General features: G+C 45.6%; 3 protein-coding genes across 4 annotated transcripts; 2 read left to right on the top strand and 1 right to left on the bottom strand.

Annotated features, from left to right (window-relative positions):
- Nucleotides 1–83: 83 nt before the first annotated feature.
- On the top strand, nucleotides 84–14,911 carry HARS1 (histidyl-tRNA synthetase 1). Of its 2 annotated transcripts, XM_039252733.1 has the most exons (13): nucleotides 84–239; nucleotides 516–605; nucleotides 5,914–6,033; nucleotides 9,136–9,231; nucleotides 9,877–10,002; nucleotides 11,146–11,253; nucleotides 11,407–11,505; nucleotides 11,737–11,830; nucleotides 12,013–12,140; nucleotides 12,233–12,475; nucleotides 13,759–13,875; nucleotides 14,038–14,184; nucleotides 14,502–14,911. In XM_039252733.1, the coding sequence occupies exons 1-13, from the start codon at nucleotides 150–152 to the stop codon at nucleotides 14,571–14,573; spliced, it is 1,530 nt and encodes a 509-aa protein (XP_039108664.1). In that variant the 5' UTR covers nucleotides 84–149; the 3' UTR covers nucleotides 14,574–14,911. The 2 variants fall into 2 exon arrangements, with proteins under 2 accessions (XP_039108664.1, XP_039108666.1); XM_039252735.1 differs by lacking the exons at nucleotides 9,136–9,231; nucleotides 9,877–10,002.
- A 366-nt stretch (nucleotides 14,912–15,277) lies between these two features.
- On the top strand, nucleotides 15,278–17,681 carry DND1 (DND microRNA-mediated repression inhibitor 1). The gene is made up of 4 exons (XM_039252736.1): nucleotides 15,278–15,317; nucleotides 15,451–15,568; nucleotides 15,928–16,389; nucleotides 17,059–17,681. Exons 1-4 carry the CDS (start codon nucleotides 15,294–15,296, stop codon nucleotides 17,514–17,516), a joined length of 1,062 nt encoding a protein of 353 aa, XP_039108667.1. The 5' UTR covers nucleotides 15,278–15,293; the 3' UTR covers nucleotides 17,517–17,681.
- Nucleotides 17,682–18,318: 637 nt separating this feature from the next.
- On the bottom strand, nucleotides 18,319–22,666 carry WDR55 (WD repeat domain 55). Its single transcript, XM_039252719.1, has 7 exons — nucleotides 22,476–22,666; nucleotides 19,759–19,859; nucleotides 19,588–19,675; nucleotides 19,306–19,485; nucleotides 19,117–19,216; nucleotides 18,860–19,029; nucleotides 18,319–18,776 (listed from the first exon to the last, which is right to left on the bottom strand). Exons 1-7 carry the CDS (start codon nucleotides 22,664–22,666, stop codon nucleotides 18,458–18,460), a joined length of 1,149 nt encoding a protein of 382 aa, XP_039108650.1. The 3' UTR covers nucleotides 18,319–18,457.

Raw genomic sequence — 22,666 nt, 5'->3', positions numbered from 1 at the left:
CGGTAGTAGCAGGAAGTGGGTGGTTTTTTTCCCCCGGCGGAGGCTCTCTAGGCGTGCAGTCCAGTGACTCGATAGCCGGAAGTTATCCAAGCGGAGGCTGCAGCAAGCACAGCGGATCTAGACAGCAGTCAGAGCTAGTTGGCAGAAGTATGGCAGAACGTGCGGCACTGGAGGAGCTAGTGCGACTTCAGGGAGAGCGCGTGCGGGGCCTCAAGCAGCAGAAGGCCAGCTCTGAGCAGGTGCGACCCAGGTGGCAGGGGAGAAGCCAAAGTTGGGCCAGGGAGAACGTAGAGTGGGTGGTCTGCATGGAGGAAAAAGATGTGGGAAAAGGGACCGGACCAGTGGGGAGGAGCAGGGCCTGCTTGGGAAAGTGGCTGGGGTAGGACGAGAGAAGCAAAGCTGGGCCTGGAGAGCGAGATCTTCCCCAAATTCTGATGAGGGAGGGATACTGAATGGATGGCTGAAGAGGAAGGGAGTGTCAGAGTGACAGACTAGCACCTACTTTACCTCCACAGATCGAGGAGGAAGTGGCAAAACTACTAAAACTGAAGGCACAGCTGGGCCCTGATGAAGGGAAACAGAAGTTTGTGCTCAAGACCCCCAAGGTAAATATAATTCCTCTAGAGAGTCTCTGAGAGGGCCCTTAATTCCACTCCCAATGGTGGATGTGCTTGTCTCCCTGAACAGTTGCTCTGGGTGGTGGGCTGAATTGGAGACTGAGTCATTCTGGAATAGCAAAGTGATGGCAGAAACTAGGCCAGCTGGTTGCTTAGGGGAGTATGCCAGGTACTGCTACTCCTTCTTTCATTCAGCAAATATTTACTGAGTGCTTACTATGTGCCTAGCACTGCAGGAAGCAGAGTGTACCATGGTGAACAATACAGCCTGCCCTCGTAGAGCATCCTTATGAAGGAAACAGACTTAGGACAAATAATCCTACTCTTGAATATGTAATTATAAATTGTGATAAATGATATAAAGAAATAACAAGAATTCCCTGAGAAAAAATAAGAGAGAACTAGAGTCTGAAAAAGCCTCCCTGAAGAAGTGATATACTAGCTGACATAACACATAAATGGGAGGTAGCCAGAGAAGTATGGAAATCCTGAAGGAGAAAAGAACTCTGGTAGTTTCAAGGAACTAGAAAAAGACCTGTATGAGTAGAACCAAATACAGAGGGAGAGTAGAGTGGACTGGAATGAGGCTGTGGATTACTAGCGCAGCTTCAAGTATTTCAGTTCAGAGGCCACACTGTGTAAGTTCTCTAAACACAACTATTTACCATTTCATCTCGGTTCCTTTGCTACCTCATATATATCTCTGTTATTGCATTTCTTGCTGTCTTTTAGTTATTCATATGGTTTATTTACTCAGAAGCTGAGACTAGGTGTCTGGAACTGAATAGATACTTAATAAATATATGTGAAATTGGATTCCAAAGGAGAGGGGTCTTCCTTGTGTTGAGGTGTCACCTTTTAAGGTTAATTCTTTGGGATCCTAAATTCATTGAGCTATTCCTTTCCACACACAACTAATTTCAGAGGTTAAAGAGACAATGTAAAATCACAAAGCAGTGATTATCAATAATTATTCAAACTACATGGTGAAAAGATTAATGGGGAATTTGTGATCATTCAGCCTGGCATCACTTAAACCTATCAGGCTTAACATCAGTAAAAGTAGGACACCCAGACATTATGTTGCTCCTGATGTGATGCAATAAGAAGTACACAGCACCTCCTATGAAGTATTCTTGCCAAGAAAAATTGAACCTGAATATAATCAGGTCTTCTGACCTAACTACCAGTTTACCAGAGTTAGAGAGATGGAGGAATATGTTAAATGACACGTTGAATATATTGTGAATAAAATCTAGAATATGAAAAGTTCTTTAGAACAAGTGATTCAATTTCCTCAACAAATAAATGACATTTTTTTAAAGATTAAGTAGACAAGAGACAGCAAACAATGCATGGGCTTCATTTAGAATCTCATTTGAACAAGCCAATCATAAAAAATATTCTTGAGGCAATTGGAGAAAACTAAACATAGTTTGAGTATTAGAAATACTATTAAAATTTTTTTTTAATGTTTCTATATTTTTGAGAGGGAGATAGAGACAGCTATGAGCAAGGGAGGGTCAGAGAGAGAGGGATACAGACTTCGAAGACAGGCTCCAGGCTCTGAGCTAGCTGTCAGCACAGAGCCCAACACGGGGCTCCAACCCATGAAGCGTGAGATCATGACCTGAGCCGAAGTCGGACACTTAACCGATTGAGCCACCAGGCACCCCGAGTATTAGAAATATTAAAGCGTTGTTGCACTTTGGGGATGAGCACTGAGTGTTATGTGGAAACTAATTTGACAATAAACTATTTGTAAAAAATAAAATAAAATAAAATAAACATTAAAAAAATAAAAAAAGAAATAAAAAAAAAGAAATATTAAAGGGTTGCTGTTTGTTTTGTTGGTGAATAAAGGTAATGTTTTGCCTTTTTTTTTTTTTTTTAACCTTGTGCATTAGCGAATCATACTCAAATATTTATGGACAAACTGGTATGGTATCTGGATCTACTTTAAAATACTCCAGAAAAGATGGGGCGCCTGGGTGGCTTAGTCGGTTAAGCGTCCGACTTTCGCTTAGGTCATGATCTCGCGGATCGTGGGTTCGGGCCCCGCGTCGGGCTCTGTGCTGACTGCCAGCTCAGAGCCTGGAGCCTGTTTCAGTCTGTGACTCCCTCTCTCTCTGACCCTCCCCTGCTCATGCTGTCTCTTTCTCTCTCTCCTAGAAATAAATAAAACATAAAAAAAATTTTTAAAAAAATAAAATAAAATAAAATACTCCAGAAAAGAAAATATTAGAGCATAGATAAAATAAAAATAACAGATGCTAATGGTTACTATTGAAGCTGGGTAAGAGATACATGGTGGTTTATTATTACTATTCTCTATAATATGTGTTTGAAAATGTCTATACTCTTTTAAAGAAAGTGAGACTATATTGGAGAGTTAATAACTGCTTTAGTTTGTTGAAACACACTGAAGTGTGATTTATATTAATAGAAAATTCAGTATCATGGGGACAGGACTCTTTTCAGAGGTTTTTGTGATCAAAATTATTACAAAAAATTTTTTTTAATGTTTATTTTTGAGAGAGAGAGAGAGAGACAGAACGAACGCGGGCAGAGAGAGAGGGAGACACAGAATCTGAAGCAGGCTCCAAGCCCTGAGCCGTCATCACAGAGCTCAATGTGGAGTTTGGACTTTTGAACCATAATATCATGACCCGAGCTGAACTTAACTGAGCCACCCAGGCACCCCTGGTCACAACTATTCTTAGGATAATACTGAAATGTTATTTGTTTTTTTCACTTCATTTGCTATAAAGATGCAAAAGCAATGGTGAGTAGAACTGCTGGTATCTTAGCACAAAACAAGACAGTGGCACTACCCTGTACTAATAGCCATCTTGTTCTCTATTTTCATGCACCTTCAGGGGTAAAAATTAGTTTTACTTAGGAATGTCCTTGATAAAACAATAGAAATTACTCATTTTATTGAATATTGAATATCAACCCTTGAGTATATTCTTTTATATTTTAGTGTTCTGTGTGATGAAATGGAAAGATTACATAAAGCACTTCTGCATTCCAAAGTAGGAAAAACACTTACACCCTTGTATGAGTTGTAAGCTGAACTAGCTACTTTTATCACAGAACACCTTTTTTATTTGAAAGAAAAATTGAAAGACAAACTTTTGTTTTAAAGATTTGGATATTTGGCATACATTTTCACAAATATGAATGAAGTGAGCTTTGTCACCTCAAGGAAAATATATGACCTTATTTGTACCAGTGATAAAATTCAAGCACTGAAGTGAAATTTAGGATTTTAGGAAACTTGTATCTTGTACCATGAGCTAGACAGCTTCCCAATACATTAGTTAAAGACTTTCCTCTTGAGATCTTTGCTGATATTAACAAATGTGTTTTCTGATAGTGTATAATGAGTGTATAAACATTTGGATGATCTGTATAATTTATCAATGGGCCAGTATTTTCTTCATGACCAATGTTATAATGATGTTATAAAATCATGCATGGGTAAAAGATCCATTTAAAGTACAACATGGAGCAGTAGATATTTTTTATATTATGGTAAAATGTATGTAACATAAAGTTTGCCATTTTAACCATTTATAAGTCTACATTTCAGTGGCATTACGTAGGTTCATTGTTGTGCAGCTGTCACCACTGTTCATCCCCAGAATCTTTTCATCATCCCATACTGACGTTCTGTACCCATTAAGCAGTAACTTTCCACTCTCCCCTTCCTTTAGCCCCAGGTAACCACTTTTCTACCTTCTGTCTCTATGAATTCTGGGTACTATATATAAGTAATGGATTTTATGTAACAGTATGAAAAGTTCAGTGATGAAGTTTCACATTCCTCATTGCAACCAATCTTTAAGAAACCACCACTTGTGGGGCGCCTGGGTGGCTTAGTCGGTTGAGCGTTCGACTTTCGCTTGGGTCATGGTCTCGCGGTTCGTGGGTTCGAGCCCCGCGTCGGGCTCTGTGCTGACTGCCAGCTCAGAGCCTGGAGCCTGTTTCAGTCTGTGACTCCCTCTCTCTCTGACCCTTCCCTGCTCACGCTGTCTCTCTCTCTCTCCTAAAAATAAATAAAACATTAAAAAAAAAAAAAAAAGAAACCACCACTTGTTGGATTTTGGTATAGTTTAAGAATACCTACAGTTAGCTGAAAAGTTTATTAAAGTATTCCTTCTTTTACAGTTACACATCTTTGTAAGGCTAGATTTTCTTTACACAACCAGAACAACATATCACAACAGAATTAAATGCACAAAGTCTGTATAAGAATACAGTTGTCTTCTGTTAAGCCAGACATTAAAGATTTGCAAAAATGTGAATCAGCACCATCCCTTTCACCAATTTTTTTTTTGTTGTTTTGGAAAATAGTTACATTTTCCTAAAATTTCTTTTTTTTTTTAAATTTTTATTCATGATTATTTGTTTTTTGAGAGACAGAGCGTGAATAGGGGAGGGACAGAGACAGAAGGAGACAGAGAATCCAAAGCAGGCTCCAGCTTTGAGCTGTCAGCACAGAGCCAGACGCAGGGCTTCAAAATCAAACTGTGAGATCATGAGCTGAGCTGGAGTCAGATGCTTAACTGAGCCACCCAGGCACTCCTCACACTTTTAATTTCTAATATGATAAACATTCATAGGTATAATCCACTTTGGGGTCCTAAATAAATGGTTAGAACTTAAAGAGGTCCTGAGACCAAAGACTTGAGAATAGGGTATAGACACCCAGACTAAAAGCTCTCATCTGAAAGAAGAGCATTCTAGTCTTGACCTCCACAGAACTGCTGTAATGATTTAACTTCTCAATATCCTGTAATTCATCCATAATAGGTATTTGCCTTGCCTGTGTCAAAGGGCTACTAGAAACAAATTAGAGAACAAATAATACTTCTTAGAATTTTTTTTTTAAGTTATGTTGGGGGAAAACATTACTTATGAAATTTGGAGTTTAACTAGCTAAGCTAATTTCATTTGGTTATATACCTGTCATCACGTAAGTATTTTCTGTTAGGCAGAGAAATGTTCTGGTATCATATAAAAAGGTTTTCGGAGAACTTCTCAGTAAATAGTGTTCTAAGAATTCTAGAAAATAGAACCAAGCTTGCAGATGGAATTTAGATAATTAATTAATAAGCGAATTGTTTGTGCTTGCTTTATAACTCAGTAGCCTATAGGAAAATCTAAGTTTGGGGCATTGTTTGCATTCGTCATCTTTGAGGTCATGCTTTTATATTTCTAGACCTTAATGTTCTCTATTTGTTTTTAAATCCCAACCCCGATTCTTTGGCTGATTTGGACTCCCAAGGGTACAAGAGACTACAGTCCCCGGCAGATGGCTGTTCGGGAGAAGGTGTTCAATGTAATCATCAGCTGCTTCAAGCGTCATGGTGCAGAAGTAATTGATACACCTGTGTTTGAACTGAAGGTGAGGGATGGGTGAGGAAAAATTGTGTGGTGGGAGAGTGGATATACAAACAACAAAGAAGATAATAAGAGAGTAAGGGCCCAGTATTTTCTTCACTGAGAAAGGGGACAGGCCTTGTCTAGAAGGAGAGGCCCTGCTTTTATTTACCTTGGGAAATGGCTGGTGGCTTACAAAAAAGAGCCCTTTTCTTTAGTGAAAGTTGTTATGGTCCTACCTACAGTGAATTCCCTGGTCCCTCTACTTGAGATGTTTTGAAATACCATGCAAACCATATGTATAAAGTATAAATACACAACTAGTCTCCTGTTAATGGACCCTGAGATTGTTTCTAGTTCTTTACTACTAAAAAAAACCCAAAACAGACTGCGAGGTGGCCTGAGTGGCTAAGTTAGTTAAGCACCCGACTCTTCATTTTGGCTCAGGTCATGATCTCTCGGTTTGTGAGTTTGAGCCCTGAGCCAGACTCCATGCTGACAGTGCGGAGCCTTCCCTTTCTCTCTGCCCCTCCTCCTCGCATGCATTCTGTCTATCTGTCTGTCTGTCTGTCTCTCTCTCTCAAAAATAAATAAATAAACTTAACAACAACAACAAAAAAACAGATTGCATCACTTCCTGCTTAAAACCCAGTGACTCCCATTGCATTTATTACAAAATCCAAAGTCTATTCCTGCTTACAAGGCCCTACATGATCTGGTCATTTGCCTACCTTGCCCATTTCTTCACTTGCTGTTCTTCCCCTTGGCTACTCTGCTAGTCTGGTCTTCTTTCTATTCCTGCAACATTCTAAATATGTTTCTACCTCAGGGCCTTTGTACTTATTCTTCCCTTTTCCTGCACTCCCTTTCCCCTAGCTCTTTGACTTTAATTTCAGATGAGAGATAAAAGATTTTAATTTCAGATCTCAACTCAAATGCCATTTTTCAGATAGTCCTCTACAACTATCTTGTCTAAAGTTGCCCTTGTCTATCAAATGGACCTGTATTAGAACAGCTATCAGTAACTGAAATTATCTGTTCATTGGTTTTTTTTGCATTAGTGTACTGTCCATCTCTTCTCATTAGTATGGAAGACCATGAGGGCACAGATTACCTTTGTCTAGTTCACTGATGTGTGTTCGGTGCTTAGAACAATGTCTGGGGCTCATCAGCAGGGCATTCATCTGCAGGGCAAAATGATAGATATGGAATTGCCAGGTCAAAAAGTTGCACTCATTTATTTTTACCAAGTTCGTTTGCTAGGGCTGCCATAATAAAGTACTGTAGACTGGGTGGCTTAACACATTTAATGTCGGGAGGCTAGAAATCCAAGATAAGATGTCAGCAGAGTTGGTTCTTTCTGAGGGTCAGGAGGAAGAAACTGTTTTAGGCTCTCACTCCTTGACTTATAGATGGTGTCTTTTTCCCAGTGTCATCACATCACCTTCCCTCTGTGTCCAATTTTCCTTTTTATAAGGACATTAGTTATATTGATTAGGGCCTACCCTAATGACATCATTTTAGCCTAACTATCTCTTCAAAGATCCTATCTCCAAGTAGAGTCACATTCTGAGGTTACTGGGGGATAGGTTTTCAATATATGAATTTTGAAGAGGACACAATTCAGCCCATGACACCAATCAGTGTATGAGTGTTTCTATTTCTTTTTTTTTTTTTTATGTTTTATTTATTTTTGAGAGAGAGAGAGGCAGCATGAGCAGGGGAGGATCAGAGAGAGAGGGAGTCACAGAATCTGAAGCAGTCTCCAGGCTCTGAGCTGGCTGTCAGCACAGAGCCCGACGCGGGGCTCGAACCCACGAACCGTGAGATCATGACCTGAGCTGAAGTCGGACGCTTAACCGACTGAGCCACCCAGGCACCCCTGAGTGTTTCTATTTCTTTACACTGGGAATTTTCAGGCTTTTCAAACTTTGCCATTCTGGTAGGTGAAATATGGTATCATCTTACTGAAGGCATCACATGGCAAGAATTATTTCAGTTTTGCCTTTTGACGTTCACACTTGAGGCATCATAAACATTATTTAAGTCTGTTGATCTAATAACCCACTCTTAGGAGTTAATCCTCAAAAAACTATATATTCAAAAGAAAAAACTATATGCTGAAGTATATTTATTGAAATGTTAGAGACTTTTTTTTTTAATTGGAATAACCTAAACAACTAACAGTAGAACCCTAGGAAGAAATGAAATACAAAGATGCTTCTCACTGAAGTATTATGTAGCTTTTAAAAATAATACTTCAGTGGTGCCTGGGTGGCTCAGTTGGTTGAGCGTCCATCTTTGGCTCAGGTCATGATTTTATAGTTCACGGGTTTAAGCTCCCCATCAGGATTGCTGCTGTCAGCACGGAGCCTGCTTGGGACCCTCTGTCCCTCTCACTCTCTGCCTCTCCCCTACTCATGCTCTCTTTCTCTCCCTTCTTCTCTCTCTCTCAAAAATAAACAAACATTAAAAAAGAAACGTCAGCTGTGTCACAAAATAGAAATGTGATAAGCAGAAAACTAAATTGGTATTTCCTTTTGATTATAATTAGCATCAAATACATAAGCAATGGGATAGAGAGCACATGAAGTACAGGCAAATTAAAATCGGTCATGTTAGGATGGTGAGTTTTTGTTTTAAAACTGCTTTTTAAATTATTAGATTTGTGGCACCTGGATGGCTCAGTATCTGGTTGAGCATCCAACTCTTGATTTTGGCTCAGTTCATAATCTTAAGATTCATCAGTTTGAGCCCCACGTTGGGCTCTGTGCTGAGCGTGGAACCTGCTAAAGATTCTCCCTCTCCCTCTCCCCCTCCCCCCCCCCCCTCGGTACCTGGGTGACTCAGTTGGTTGAGCATCCAACTTTTGATCTCAGCTCAGGTCACGATTTTGTGGTTTGTGAGTTTGAGCCTGAACTGGGCTCTGCACTGACAACACAGAGCCTGCTCAGAATTCTCTCTCCCTCTCTTAGCCCCAACCACGCTCGTGCTCTCTCGCTCTCTCTCAAAAAATAAAAGATTCCATCTCTCTGATGCTTTCCTCTGCTCACACGCTGTCTAAAAAACTTAAAAATAAATTTGTTAGATTTGTCATTTTGATCACATTTCTTTATATTTTCTCCAGGAAACACTTACTGGAAAGTATGGAGAAGACTCTAAGCTTATCTATGACCTGAAAGACCAGGGTGGAGAGCTGTTGTCCCTTCGCTATGACCTCACTGTATCTTTTTAAACCTGGCTCTTGGTACTTTGGATCAATCGGTTCTCATCAGGCTGGGGCTATTTCTAACCTCAGATATCGGGATAGCTAGACATAGATGGGATTAAATATGATGCTTGTGGCAATCAGGGAAGTTATTTCTTTAAACCAGGAATAGGACTTTGGCTAAACAGAACATAGCCTTAAAAAGTCTTGTGAATCCTGAGTGAGACCTCCACTTTATGTTAGGAACCAGTTTCAACTCAATGATTAATCCTTTGGCTCCAGAATACCTCTCCCCTGCCATGTTCAGTGGACAAAGTTCTTAGCTGACGTTTCCTTTATCTCCAAGCTATGTCAGAGAATCATCTGCTCAGAAATCCTACATAGAGACCTCTTCTACTCTCTGGCCAATCTGCCCAGCCCCTTCCCATGTTCAGCATAGCTCAGGGGAGACACTAACCAAAGAGAAAGGAACCTTAACTTTTTTGAGACTTCTGCTGTCTCTTGTATTAACAAAGTTGATTCTTTATGAAGTTCAGAAATGTACTTAATCTTATAGGGGATGGATTTACTCACACAGACATTAGACCCCAGCTTCTGTTGGTAGTGATAATCAACTGCCATACTGTGAGAGGAGAGGGCTTTCTCCTTAACTGTTATCAGGTTCCTTTTGCTCGATATTTGGCAATGAATAAACTGACCAACATTAAACGCTACCACATAGCAAAAGTTTATCGGCGAGATAACCCAGCCATGACCCGTGGCCGATACCGGGAATTCTACCAATGTGTGAGTATCTGGGGCATGATGGGTAACTTGGTTCTCCCTCAGTTTAGTAGAATCTGCTAGTACTCATGGTGTACCAAACAAACTGGAAGTACCAGATAATGCTAACCCCTAGATTTCTTTAGAAATTTAGAGAGTAGAAATTATTCTTCCCATTTTACATAAGAGTAAACTTGAGACTCAGCAGGATGAAGGGATCATAGGGATAAGAAAGCCAAAGTCAGGAGTAGAACTCTTGGTCCAGTACTCTTTATATTAAATTAGAGCGATCAGATCACAGCGAAGGATGAAGAAATTAGATTCGAAATATCATCCAGATCATCCAGAGTGGTAGCAGAGCTTCTGAATAAATAGAGAAAATGACTAAGGACTAAGGCCATGTATTTGCCCCCATGGTGTTAGGAGGAAATAAGTCAAAGTGAGTGAGTGAGATAATGAAGGGAGACAGAAAGGAAACCAGACTGGTAAGAGACTCAAGAATGCTGAGAGTTTCCTCTGGGCTGCTGATCATACATAATGAAGAAAGTGGTCTGTGCATGAGTGCAAACAGGCCTTCATAGAGGGAGAGCACAGCTCCCAGGAGTCCCTCTCTTAACCTTCACTTGAGAAGGTTAAACCTCTGGGACACCTGAGTGGCTCATTTGGTTGAGCGTCCAACTGCGGCTCAGGTCATGATCTCACAGTTTGTGAGTTTGAGCCCTATGTTGGGCTCTGTGCTGATAGCTTGGAGCCTGGAGCCTGCTACAGATGCTGTGTCTCCCTCTCTCTCCACTCCTTCCCTACTCACACTCTGTCTCTCTCTCTCTCCAAAGTAAATAAACATTAAAAAAATAAACATTTAGGAGCACATGAGTGGCTCAGTCGGTTAAGTGTCCAACTTTGGCTCAAGTCATGATCTCACAGTTTGTGAGTTTGAGCCCCAGTTTGGGCTCTGTGCTGACAGCTCAGAGCCTGGAACCTGCCTTGGATTCTGTGTTTCCCCCTCTCTCTGCCCCTCCCATGCTTATGCTCTGTCTCTCTCTGTCTCTCAATAATAAATAAAAACTTTAAAAATTTAAGGAAAAAAACATTTTAAAACTAAAAAAAAAAAAAAAAAAGTTTAAACCTCTGAACCCTGAGGACCTATAGCTACCTTTCTCCCTGCAGGACTTTGACATTGCTGGACAATTTGATCCCATGATCCCTGATGCAGAGTGCCTGAAGATCATGTGTGAGATCCTGAGTTCACTTCAGATAGGCGACTTCCTGGTCAAGGTCAGAATTGAATGGGTCTGGGAAGGCAGAATTGGGTCTAGCCTCTCACAGAAGATTCTTGTGCAGAGAGACTAGTAGCCCAAGTGACCAAGACTATTGAGGTTCATGTCACATAAAGAGATTCTCTCCTCACTATGCCTTGGGTCCCTGCAGGTGAATGATCGGCGCATCCTAGATGGGATGTTTGCCATCTGTGGTGTTCCTGATAGCAAGTTCCGTACCATCTGCTCCTCAGTGGACAAGCTGGACAAGGTAATGACCCAAACACTTCACTCTTCTTTTCTCAGATCCCACCCTGCTCTGAGAAATGTAAAACAAGATCAGGAGAGAGGGGGGCCTGCATTCTGTTCACCAGAAGATTAGCCCCAGAATATAGGTTGAAAGGCAACTTCTACTGCAGAACTACCCCTTCAGGAGGGCCGACACTTATTCTGCAGTGGAGAAGCCACCTAGGGGTTCCTTTACTGGTTTCTGTCTGTCTAGGTATCCTGGGAGGAAGTAAAGAATGAGATGGTGGGAGAGAAGGGCCTCGCACCCGAGGTAGCTGACCACATTGGGGACTACGTCCAGCAGCATGGTGAGGCACAAACCCTGCCTCTCCGAAAGCCATCTACCTGGCCTCAAGTCTTCTGTGTGTGTGTGTGTGTGTGTGTGTGTGTGTGTGTGTGTGTGTGTGTGTGTGTAGTTCAAGCAAAAAAGGAAGATCCTCTACCTTTTTTCTCTTGTCCATCAGTCTGGCTTACAAATATGTCTCCCCAGGTGGGGTATCCCTGGTGGAACAGCTGCTCCAGGATCCTAAACTGTCCCAAAACAAACAGGCCTTAGAGGGCCTGGGAGACCTGAAACTGCTGTTTGAATACTTGACACTGTTTGGAATTGCTGACAAGGTGAGTCAGGTTAGGGGTGGACACCTTAGCTGAGCTCTGGGGTTTAGAGCCTTGATCCTCACCTGGTACTGACCGTGATCTTGTCCCCACAGATTTCCTTCGACCTGAGCCTTGCTCGAGGGCTGGACTACTATACTGGGGTGATCTATGAGGCGGTGCTGCTACAAACCCCAGTCCAGCCAGGGGAGGAGCCCCTGGGTGTGGGCAGTGTGGCTGCTGGAGGACGCTATGATGGGCTGGTGGGCATGTTTGACCCTAAAGGACGCAAGGTGCCATGTGTGGGGCTCAGCATTGGGGTGGAGCGGATCTTCTCCATTGTGGAGCAGAGGCTAGAGGTGAGACCTGGAGGTGGATAGAAGCGGTCTGGGCAGCTAGTGGCACATGAGCTATTTTCTTTGATCTTGAAGGGGGCAGGTGGTACTGTTTGGGGCAAGGAGCATCTTTGCAAAGAAATGGAGGAAAGGTGGTTGCTATCCCTCACACACTCCCACCCCATTGGAGGCCAATTTTATGGATCTCTGATCATTCTTTCTTCACAGAATCCTTTGCTCTGGGTTCCTCCTTCCCTCAGGGCTGTCAAGAGTCATGTCTGGTATATCCAAAAATCCAGATCTTCTTCAGAATACAGAACACTTAATATTTTACTGCTCTGTGCTGGGCACTGTGCTTAGTGCTTTTCATGCATTATCTAGCAAAATTCTTACACAGCCCTCTGAGAGTAGCCATTTTTATTATTTACATTTTCTAGTCAAGGAAACTAAAGCATTATAGGTCATAATTTGCCCAAGGTTGTGAAACTTTTATGTAGCAGAGTCACAGTTTGAATCCAGGCAGTCTGACTCCAAAGTCTTGGTTCCTAATCAGTCTGATACTGACTCCAAGTAGTAAGCATGTGCCTGAGACCTTGGGATCCCCCCAGATGGCTATCTTGACTCTCTGGCCCCTAGAGTCAAGGGAAGGCCCTCATGGCCTCAAGCACTCCTTTGCTACTACTCTTAACTGGCTGCTTACATTTCCCTGAGGAATGCTCTGGCAGTAACCTTCCCACTGCTCCTATCCTTTTCTCTGGAATGGAAACCACCCATGTTTCCCAGCTGAGGTCACTGTTCTGCTAGGCATCTGATGTTGTAAGAACTATGAAAATAGTTTTGTAGGAAAATACAAGGGGCATCTGCAGCATTCACTCTTTACCCTGACCACACACCCTGGGTTGGGCCCTATGGCCAAAGTATAAGAGGGATTGTCTCTTGACTGGGCACACAGTAAGTGAGAACTAGAACTAGGTGAGCCCACAGTGTCACTTCTGTGTGAATGTTCTTGTGAGCCCTTAAGGTACTAAAAGGAGACAAATTTGAAGTTACTGTACATAAACTACCTTTACTCTTACCCTACATTATCTATTCTGGCAAGTCATATGTACAAGCTAGTCAATTCCTTTCTTACATCTTTATGCTACCTTATTCCCAATTGCTAGAGAAGACTGGGCCCCTGTGCTGGTGGGGCTCCCAGATTTGGGTTTGGTCTCTCAGAATCCTGATAACAAATAGTCTGTTCTACTTGTTCCTCAAAAGTGTAAAAGGTGGCCCAGCTCTGTGACTCTTATCTGCCCCTTTCCCAGGCTTTGGAGGAAAAGGTACGGACCACAGAAACACAGGTACTTGTGGCGTCCGCACAGAAGAGGCTGCTGGAGGAGAGACTGAAACTCGTTTCGGAGCTCTGGGATGCTGGGATCAAGGTAGAGGAGGCAAGCCCAGGGTGACAGTGCTGGGCACAGACTAAGTAAAAGCTCATCCGTAGTGACTTCTTGGGAGTAGAGCTAACAGCACTTGGGCCCCAAGGATGTTGTCACTAAGGATAATAGAAGCCAGTTCTCATCATCTGCCTTGGTCCCCTGCAGGCAGAGCTGCTCTACAAGAAGAACCCAAAGTTGCTGAACCAGCTGCAGTACTGTGAGGAGGCAGGCATCCCACTGGTGGCCATCATCGGTGAACAGGAGCTCAAGGACGGGGTCATCAAGCTCCGTTCAGTGGCCAGCAGGGAAGAGGTAGGTGGGCAGGAAGGCTGAGGGAAGGGGAACGTATGCCATTTTGGCAGCCCAATGCCCATTCAAGACCTGAGCAGAACTCTGGCATTCCCGTTAGTACCTACTTGGAATGGACTTGTTACTATTGTCATAGTAGGGAAGGAGTCCCATCTCCATCTATATTGTGTCTCTGGCTCCCCCAAGGAGCACTGTCCACCTGAGGTGTTTGCCTCCCTTCATAATCCAGCTGAGCTAAGCCTGATGACTAGAGGAAGGAGTAAGCACTCAGGAGTAGTGGAGTCAAAGATGCTCATACCACCTTTCCTCATCCTGGCCAGGTGGACGTCCGAAGAGAAGACCTTGTAGAAGAAATCAAAAGGAGAACAAGCCAGCCCCTTTGCGTCTGCTGAGTTGAGCACACTGTCAGGGGAAAGTGGGACTGGCACTATTTGAAGCTAAGACAGAACTCTGCATCCGTACATCAGCAGCTTTGCACACTTCTGTTCCAGCAAGAAGACCTGAGCAGTGGTCAGAACATAGACTTTTTATTATGATTATTTTATTGGTAATCACAGGCAAAAATGGTCAGATATTAAACCATTTTTCACAGGAGGCCCTGGGGGCTTAGTCCAGTCTGGCTACAGGGACTGAGCCTAAAATGGTCTCCCCTGCAGGATCCTAACCGGATGGAGGGAATGCACTCCACAACCAATCGTCAAAGGTCCAATAAAATGACTCAACCACTGGAGCCTGTCTGTGTCACTATTGCCTAGCCCTTCCTTCCCAGTGGGAGCCTGGGCCTCCCATTTCGACTACTCGTGACCATTGTAAAATGGAGAAGGACTTCCAGTAGGCGCCACGAGCTCTTCCCCAAAGTGAAGGGTGCCTCAGGCGCACACCCAGGCCCTAGGAGGTGAGGCTGCCAGCACATCCACCCGCTGAGTTTCTTAGCTTTCACCTGACGGTCGGAGGTTCCCTCGGCGCACGTGCAGTGGATACCCCCACCCCCTTGGGAGGCGGGGTCGTGTTCAGAGCCAATGAGAGCTTGGGGGGTGGAGAGGTAGGGAAGCTTCCAGAGGCAGACGGGGAGGAGGTTATAAAGAGGGCACGGAGCAGCAGACAGGAGAGCCATGCAGTCCAAGCGGGAGTGTGAGGTAAGCCGTTTGCAAGACGGGGTCGACCAGCCCCGTAGCGCTGGGCGTGGGGGCCTCCTTGGGCTGCAGCGGCACAAGCGAGGTGGCGGCCAGTGCGGCGATCCGCCGTTCCAACCTGCCCTTTCCCCTTTAGCTATGGTGTGAAAGGGTGAACCCGGAGAACAAGGCAGCGTTGGAAGCTTGGGTCAGGGAGACGGGCATCCGCCTGGTGCAGGTGAACGGGCAGAGGAAGTATGGCGGGCCACCCCCAGGTACGGTAGTCCCAGCTCTCCACCAACCTCGACGGTCCCGGCCGACCCCCTCTGGGGGAGGGGCCTGTCCCGGGGCTCTGCAGTCAGAAACCTGTAACCCGTTGCACCCCTTCCAAGCATTTAAGAAAACTGGTCTGTGGCTCTCTCCCCACCCGCCCCATCGAGGGAGGGAGCCAGTCGTAAGGTAGACCCTGCTCCGTGCCAGCCCCCTTGTTAGTTAATGCCGGCGACTCGGGGTGCAAGTGTTGCACCCATTTCACAGATGTTTGCTTATAGGCCCTCTCGCGCTGGGTTCCTGGGCTCGAACCCGGAACCACCCGGTTGGATGACCATACTCCTTTCCCACCCCCTTCCCCCAGGCTGGGTGGGCAGCCCGCCGCCGGCTGGGTCAGAGGTATTTATCGGGCGGCTGCCCCAGGACGTGTACGAGCACCAGCTGATCCCACTGTTCCAGCGCGTGGGCCGCCTCTACGAGTTCCGCCTGATGATGACTTTCAGCGGGCTAAACCGTGGCTTCGCCTACGCTCGCTACAGTTCGCGGCGCGGCGCCCAGGCCGCCATCGCCACGCTGCACAACCACCCGCTGCGGCCCTCCTGCCCGTTGCTTGTGTGCCGCAGCACCGAGAAGTGCGAGCTGAGCGTGGACGGGCTGCCTCTGGGGCTGAGCCGCCGCGCGTTGCTGCTCGCGCTGCAGCCCCTGGGTCCCGGCCTGCAGGAGGCGCTGCTGATGCCCAGCCCTGGGCCTGCGCCCGCGCAAATTGCACTGCTGAAGTTCAACTCGCACCGCGCCGCCGCCATGGCCAAAAAAGCCCTAGTGGAAGGTATGGGAGCTAGGCTGCGGGAGGCCGCTGGTTGGGGCCAAATACATTATGCCATGCGCTTTTACACTCAGCGTAGAGGGTAAAAAGCGAGATCGTAGGGCTAAGAATCTTTGAATTTTCGAGCTCATACCATTTAATTTGAGATTTTTAAATTCCTGTTGGTACTACCTACCACCTACCATCTACAGTAATTTTAAAGCTTCCCAGACATTATTCTGCAACTTAATCAGCATTCCAATGAAACAGATTGATCTTCCTCTTTAGATATGAAAAGAGACCGTTGTAAGAGAAATTGATTCACCCAAGGTAGTCCTACTGAGTCTACCTTTTATCTACCACAGAATTTCTTCCTCAGGCTGTTTTGAGAATTAGGTGGCACTTAGCACATTCCCTGATTCTTGGCAAGTAGTCACAGCAAAGGTTAGCTATTATGATGGTTATGAGGTAGACAAAGCCTGCATCAACCAGTACTCCAAGAAGGAAACTTAGGAGATAGCAGTTACTACACCCTCTTTACAAAGAAACACAATGAAGCCTGGAGAAGTTGCTCAAGGTCACACTACCAGAAAATGGGTAGGCTAGAAATTAAACAGGCTTGCATCGAAAGGGCTTGGGGGCTCGGGAATCCAGGGGTTAGACGTGCCCTTGTCTCTGCCTTTTTTCCTGCAGGGCAATCACGCCTCTGTGGAGAACAGGTGGCCGTGGAGTGGCTCAAGCCAGATCTGAAGCAGCGACTCCGCCAGCAGCTCGTGGGCCCCTCCCTGCAGTGCCTACAGCCAGAGGGCGGTCGGTTGGCCGTGGCCAGGGACAAGCTAGAGTTCCAAGGGGCACGGGCTGCCCTGCAGCTGTTGTGCCAGAGGATGAAGCTGGGCAGCCCTGTGTTCCTCACCAAGTGTTTGGGCACAGGCCCTGCTGGCTGGCACCGCTTCTGGTACCAGGTGGTGATCCCTGGGCATCCAGTGCCCTTCAGTGGCCTCATCTGGGTCGTGCTGGCCCCAGATGGGCAGAATGGGCATGAGGTGGCTAAAAATGCTGTGTCTGCAAGGCTGCTAGAGGCACTTAGTGACTCTAGAGCCAGTCTTTTACGGTCTGCTGGGGCTGAAGCAGGTACCATGGTTAAGCAGTGACCCTGTCCTCTTCACAGGCAGCCTGAACGAGTTGGCAGAGCCTATTTAAGTCCCCAGCCCAGCAGGCCTGGGCAGCCACCATCTGATCTCAAAGGGGAGAAGAATGGGTTCTGCCCTACCTCTGACATAACCTCCCAGTCGGGGCAAGGCCCCGGCACACCTGGGACAGCTCTCAGCTCTCGTTAGGCTAAGTTGTGGTGAGGGACCTTGCCATCACCCTCCCAGCTCAGGGTCTAACCTTGGCCCCATGGTATTCCGTGGCCATTCTGTGTGATACACACACAAATCCTCCTCCCACAGCCTAGTATGAATCTCACTTCTTACTTTGTTGATTTGTCATCTTTGTTGGTTTTATTTAGGGGCTGGCTGAGCCAGAGGGTCCGAAATCTGCCTTTTGTCCCCACTACTTTACATTCTGGTTATAGTGTATGTGTGAATTTGGGTTTTCTATGCTGGTTGTATTTATATTAAACCCCTGGTTGGTGTACACCTGTGTCTGTGCTGTCTTGCCCCAGCCGTGGGCTTTTCTTACACTGGTAGAGTGAGCAGCTGCCACAGGGCAAGTGCTTTCTCACATCAGTGCCCTTGGTCCTGAGCCTCTAGCTATGCATCTTTGTGCACAGCACAAGAGTATTATAAATAGCGGGGCACCTGGGTGGCTCAGTCGGTTAAGCTTCTTGACTTCAGCTCAGGTCAAGATCTCGCGGGCCCGTGAGTTCAAGCCCCGCATGGGGCTCTGTGCTGACAGCCAGAGCCTGGAGCCTGTTTCAGATTCTGTGTCTCCCTCTCTCTCTGCCCCTCCCCCACTCACACTCTGTTTCTCCCTGTCAAAAACAAATGTTTAAAAAAAAAAAAAAGTATTATAAATAGCCCCTCTGGTATCCAGGCCAGGAAGCAAGACTTCCCCAATGAGGACCCATTTTGAGATTCAGCTCATCCCCTCAGTCACTTTCATCCTCAGTCTCCTCCCCTTCCTTCTGAGCTGTGGAGTCTTCTTCCTCCCTCAGTCCTGCAAAGAAGTCATCTGTGCTCCAAGCCTTGCTGCTTAGGGCCCGCAGTGGCCCTCCCTTTTTCTTCCTCTGGCGGTAGTCATCCACTACCACAGTCCGCAGCTGGGCCATGTTCCAGAACTTAAGTCGCTGGTCATGGCCACTGCTGGCCAGGAAGCAGCCACAGTGGGAGAGGGCCAGCTTCTCCACAGGCTCTCCAGCATGCTGGCCCACAGTGCCCACCACTCGGTTCGGAAGGATATTGACAGCCCTGGGCAGAGAGAGAAAAGCGTTGGGTCCTGGCTGGTTGGGCATGACCTTTATGTGATCTTAGGGCTGTCTAGTTTCTCTTACCTGATGATCCCATCGGTGGAACCAGTGCACAGCAGGCTCTCAGTGACGGGAACCATGCAGTCAATAGACTCAGCTCTTAGGGCAAACCGATCACTTGTGGCCCCAAAGCCATTCCAGTTGAAGAGATATATAGTACCTTCACTGGAGCCACAGGCCACCTTCTTCCCATACTGTAGGGAAATGGAGAAAAACATGTCTGTGGCGCTCCTTCAGACCAGATTGCTAGCATAATCCCAAACCCCCATACCAAGCTGTACTTTCATGAGAGTGACTGAGGTCAGGTCTCCAGACTGAGGCTCTGAGAGCAGTTCAAACCGGCGTCGCCTGATGTTGAAGACACCAAGGCAGCCATCACCACTGTAGAAAGAGTAGAGCAATAGGCTTGGCAAAAGCTCCCAGTGAGAAAGACATTTAACAGGGAAGGGGAGGGAGCTTTGAGGCTGTACCTGGCTGTCAGCAGCAGCTTCTTGGCTGGATCCAGAGCCATGTCGGCAATATACTCCTCATGCTGCCGCATATCCATTAAGGGGCCCTCCTTCCGCTGGTCCCAGAGCCGGATACCACCTGTGTCATCCCCAGTGGCCAGGACATGCTCATCTACCAGTAGGAGACTGTTGATGGGGGCACTAGAGATACAGAGCTTCTTGAACCATTTTTGTTTCAATAGGGACTTAACCACCTTACCCATAACCTCAACACTCACCCTTGACCCTTACCCTTACCCTTACCTGTGAGCCTTGGAAATGCGTCTTTCCAGTCGGCCCTGCTCCACATCTAGAACATGGATGGCTTTGTCCTTGGAGACAGTAACAAGTTCTGGGGGAAAAAGGTGCCCAGGTCATGGTGCTGCTCGCTGATCCCTTGCCACCATATTGCTGGCTGCCTTCCCCAGTACTCACTCTGCCCATCTTCAGAGAAGACCACGGCTCGACAGGATTTGAGGTGGTGACCTGAAGACCAGAGCTCCTTCGTTTCTCCCTCTTGGCAGGAGTAGGAAAAGCTGGGAGGAGGGGCAGGAGAGTGAATGACCCCAGATCCTGGCAGCATGGAACGTAAAGACTAACTAGTCAACCATCCACCTACCTAGGAACTCACAGTTACACACCACCAAACCCAAGGAGCTCACCATCCCATTTTTCCACTTTCAGTGAGCTTCAAATGGTCCATCTTTCATTCAGTAGACATTAATTCAAAGTCTGTTTGCTCTGGATTTCTTTGTAAGCTGACCTCATTAGATCTGGACCACTATGAAGGGCATGAAATATTTACTGAAGTGAGAACAGCCTCAGGAGTTGGAAATGTAAAAATCAACAAGACAGGGCTATTGTACCTCAGGTCACAACTAATTACAACACACTATGGCCACATGATGAAAAGAAGGTAGGATCAAAATGGAGGTGGAGCAGAGAAGCACAAGCCCGGAAGCTCAGCTTTGAGGCAAATACTTGTCCACACTGTATCCCCAGTGCCTACCTCAGAGCAGATCTTCAAAAAGGGCCAATGATAAATGCTTGCCAACAAGTTTCAGGTGAGCAGAACTGTATCTGCTTATTTTTTGCTCTATCCCAGTGCCTAGCTTGAGACTAGAGCCCTGGAAAGCTAAGGTTATGATGTGAGTTGGGTCATGAAGAGTTAAGTAGTTGACGTGGCAGATACTGGAGGCAGATGTCAATGTCTCTTCTAGGTAGAGACAAGAAATGAGGTGGGTTCCAGTGGCAGGAGAGTGCAATGGCTGAATCTGGAAAAATGCGTTGGACTGGACTTGAGACCATAGGCCAAGCAGAATCCTATGGGAAAAGGAACCTCTTTGGAATAGCCACGGGAGAAGTCAGAAGCCTGCAGAAAGGCAGTGGCTGGGAGTAGGGAAGAGGAGAAAAACCTGACGCACTGGGGGTGTGAGTAAAGGTGAAGGTCTAGGGGGACTCCTAAGAGTCTGGCATGAAGTAAGTTATGAATGGCAGAATAGAACCCACATTTGTTGAACTCAGGTGCTGTAGTATACAGCTGACACTCTGCATGGTAGGTACAGGCATACCTCCTTTCACTGTGCTTTACAGATACTGCATGTTTTACAAACTGAAGGTCTGCAGCAACCCTCTATGGTGTGTATGTCTATCCGTGCCATTTTTCCAATAGCATTTGCTTACTCCGTGTCTCTGTGTCACATTTTGGTAATTCTTGCATAATTCCAAACTTTTTTATGATATCTGTTGTGGTGATATGTGATCGGTGATTATGACTGACTCAGATGATGGTTAGCATTTTTTGGCAATAAAGTATTTTGTTAATTAAGGTGTGTATATTGTTTTTTAGACATAATGCTAGTGAACATTTAATAGACTATACTGTCATGTAAACTTAACTTACATTCATTGGGAAACCCAAAAATTCCTATGACTTATTTCATTGCAAAGGTCTAGAGCCAAACCTGCAATATCTCAGAGGTAAGTCTCTATTATTATTCACATTTTTGAAGATGAATATAGGGAAGTTAACTTGCCCAAGGTGACTGAAGCTAATGAGGAGGTTGAGGTTTAAATTCATTAAGTAAATCTGCAGCACAACCCTTCTGGCTAAAACCTTCAGTGACTTTTCACTGCTTCCGCCCTACTTCTCTTCTTCAAAATCAAAAACATACTGAGCACCCACCCTGGTCTAGAAGCAGGAGGTATAACGGATAACGTAACAGACTACAGATTACACAAGTGTTTTTCAGACTCCACTCATGACCCATTAATGAGCTTCAATCAGCATTCTATGTGTATGCCTGCAATAACGATGTAATAAACCAGAAAATATCAGACTACATCACACATAATATTAAAAAATATTTTTCCTGTGGGGTGAGGCCAAAAAAGTTTGAAAAACATGTTTGTTTTTTTTAGCTGAGGAGAGAAGCATTCAAATAATTACACAAATGAATGTATGATTACAAGCCATTAGGAAGTTTATGAGGGAAAGCTATCTGGTGCCAACAAAGCAGCGTCTAATGGGTAATCTAATGTAGTTTGGGGAATGGAGGGCAAGTGCAGAAACGTTGAGAACTCAGGAATTTTGGGTACAAGTGAGGGCGAAAGGGGCTTTCCGGGCAGAAAGAATAACCTGCAAGGAGAGGAGGATTTAAGATACATTAAAAAGGTAAGAAGATGAATAAACACAGTAAAGGGGAAAGTGAGAGAGGGCCAGGTGGTCAAGACTCCTAAGAGCCAGATTAAGGAGTTTGGACTTAATCCTAAAAACTACGGTAAACCGTTGAAGGGTTATAATCAAGAAAGAGAGGTGGCGGGGTTTGTGTGTTTGAAACATTAAAGCAGGCAAGAAGCAAATGGGGGGCCACACAGAGCCTGTTTCAGACCCAATATAATAATCCAGTGAACAATAACACTGTCCTGAACGCTTTGTCGTCCCGCTACTGTCTCTGGGCTTCGTCCGGACATTGAGCCGCTCTCTTTTCTTACACTCTACGCTTCTTTCAAGAGATTTCTGTGGTAACTGGTTTAAAACCAAATGCTATCAAACAACTAGGCCAAGATGAGTCCTGCGACTTTCTCTTGTCCCACCTCCATCCCTGGGAAGCTTGCAGATCCGGCAGCCCCCAGCCCTGCCCAGCACTTACACGAATACGTCCCCATCCACGTCCCCCGCCGCCAGGAGGTCGCGAGTGGGATGGAACGCCAGCCCACTGGCTGGCGCTTCCAGCACGATGTCTTCCGGAGTGTCCCGGATGCGGATCTCGGCTTCCGTGGAGTCCGGGTCCTCCTCGTCGATCCCATCCTCCGAAGACCTCTCCTTACACGTGCGGTCCAT

Source organism: Hyaena hyaena, unplaced genomic scaffold, assembly GCF_003009895.1.
Source record: "Hyaena hyaena isolate Hyena2069 unplaced genomic scaffold, ASM300989v1 scaffold_426, whole genome shotgun sequence".
Lineage (NCBI taxonomy): Eukaryota > Metazoa > Chordata > Mammalia > Carnivora > Hyaenidae > Hyaena > Hyaena hyaena.
The sequence above is the reverse complement of the archived record's forward strand: the minus strand, read 5'-3'. Positions and strand labels throughout refer to the sequence as shown.

Excerpts from the sequence above, each read along its gene's own strand:
- WDR55 (XM_039252719.1), bottom strand. The coding sequence starts at position 22,666 with ATGGACCGCACGTGTAAGGAGAGGTCTTCGGAGGATGGGATCGACGAG. Across the intron at positions 19,030-19,116 it reads CCTCAGTCACTCTCATGAAA|TATGGGAAGAAGGTGGCCTG; the intron begins GTACAGCTTGGT and ends ATTTCCCTACAG. Across the intron at positions 18,777-18,859 it reads TCCACCGATGGGATCATCAG|GGCTGTCAATATCCTTCCGA; the intron begins GTAAGAGAAACT and ends CTCTCTGCCCAG.
- HARS1 (XM_039252733.1), top strand. The coding sequence starts at position 150 with ATGGCAGAACGTGCGGCACTGGAGGAGCTAGTGCGACTTCAGGGAGAG. Across the intron at positions 240-515 it reads AGAAGGCCAGCTCTGAGCAG|ATCGAGGAGGAAGTGGCAAA; the intron begins GTGCGACCCAGG and ends TTACCTCCACAG. Across the intron at positions 6,034-9,135 it reads CACCTGTGTTTGAACTGAAG|GAAACACTTACTGGAAAGTA; the intron begins GTGAGGGATGGG and ends TATTTTCTCCAG.
- DND1 (XM_039252736.1), top strand. The coding sequence starts at position 15,294 with ATGCAGTCCAAGCGGGAGTGTGAG. Across the intron at positions 15,318-15,450 it reads AGTCCAAGCGGGAGTGTGAG|CTATGGTGTGAAAGGGTGAA; the intron begins GTAAGCCGTTTG and ends TTTCCCCTTTAG. Across the intron at positions 15,569-15,927 it reads GTATGGCGGGCCACCCCCAG|GCTGGGTGGGCAGCCCGCCG; the intron begins GTACGGTAGTCC and ends CCCTTCCCCCAG.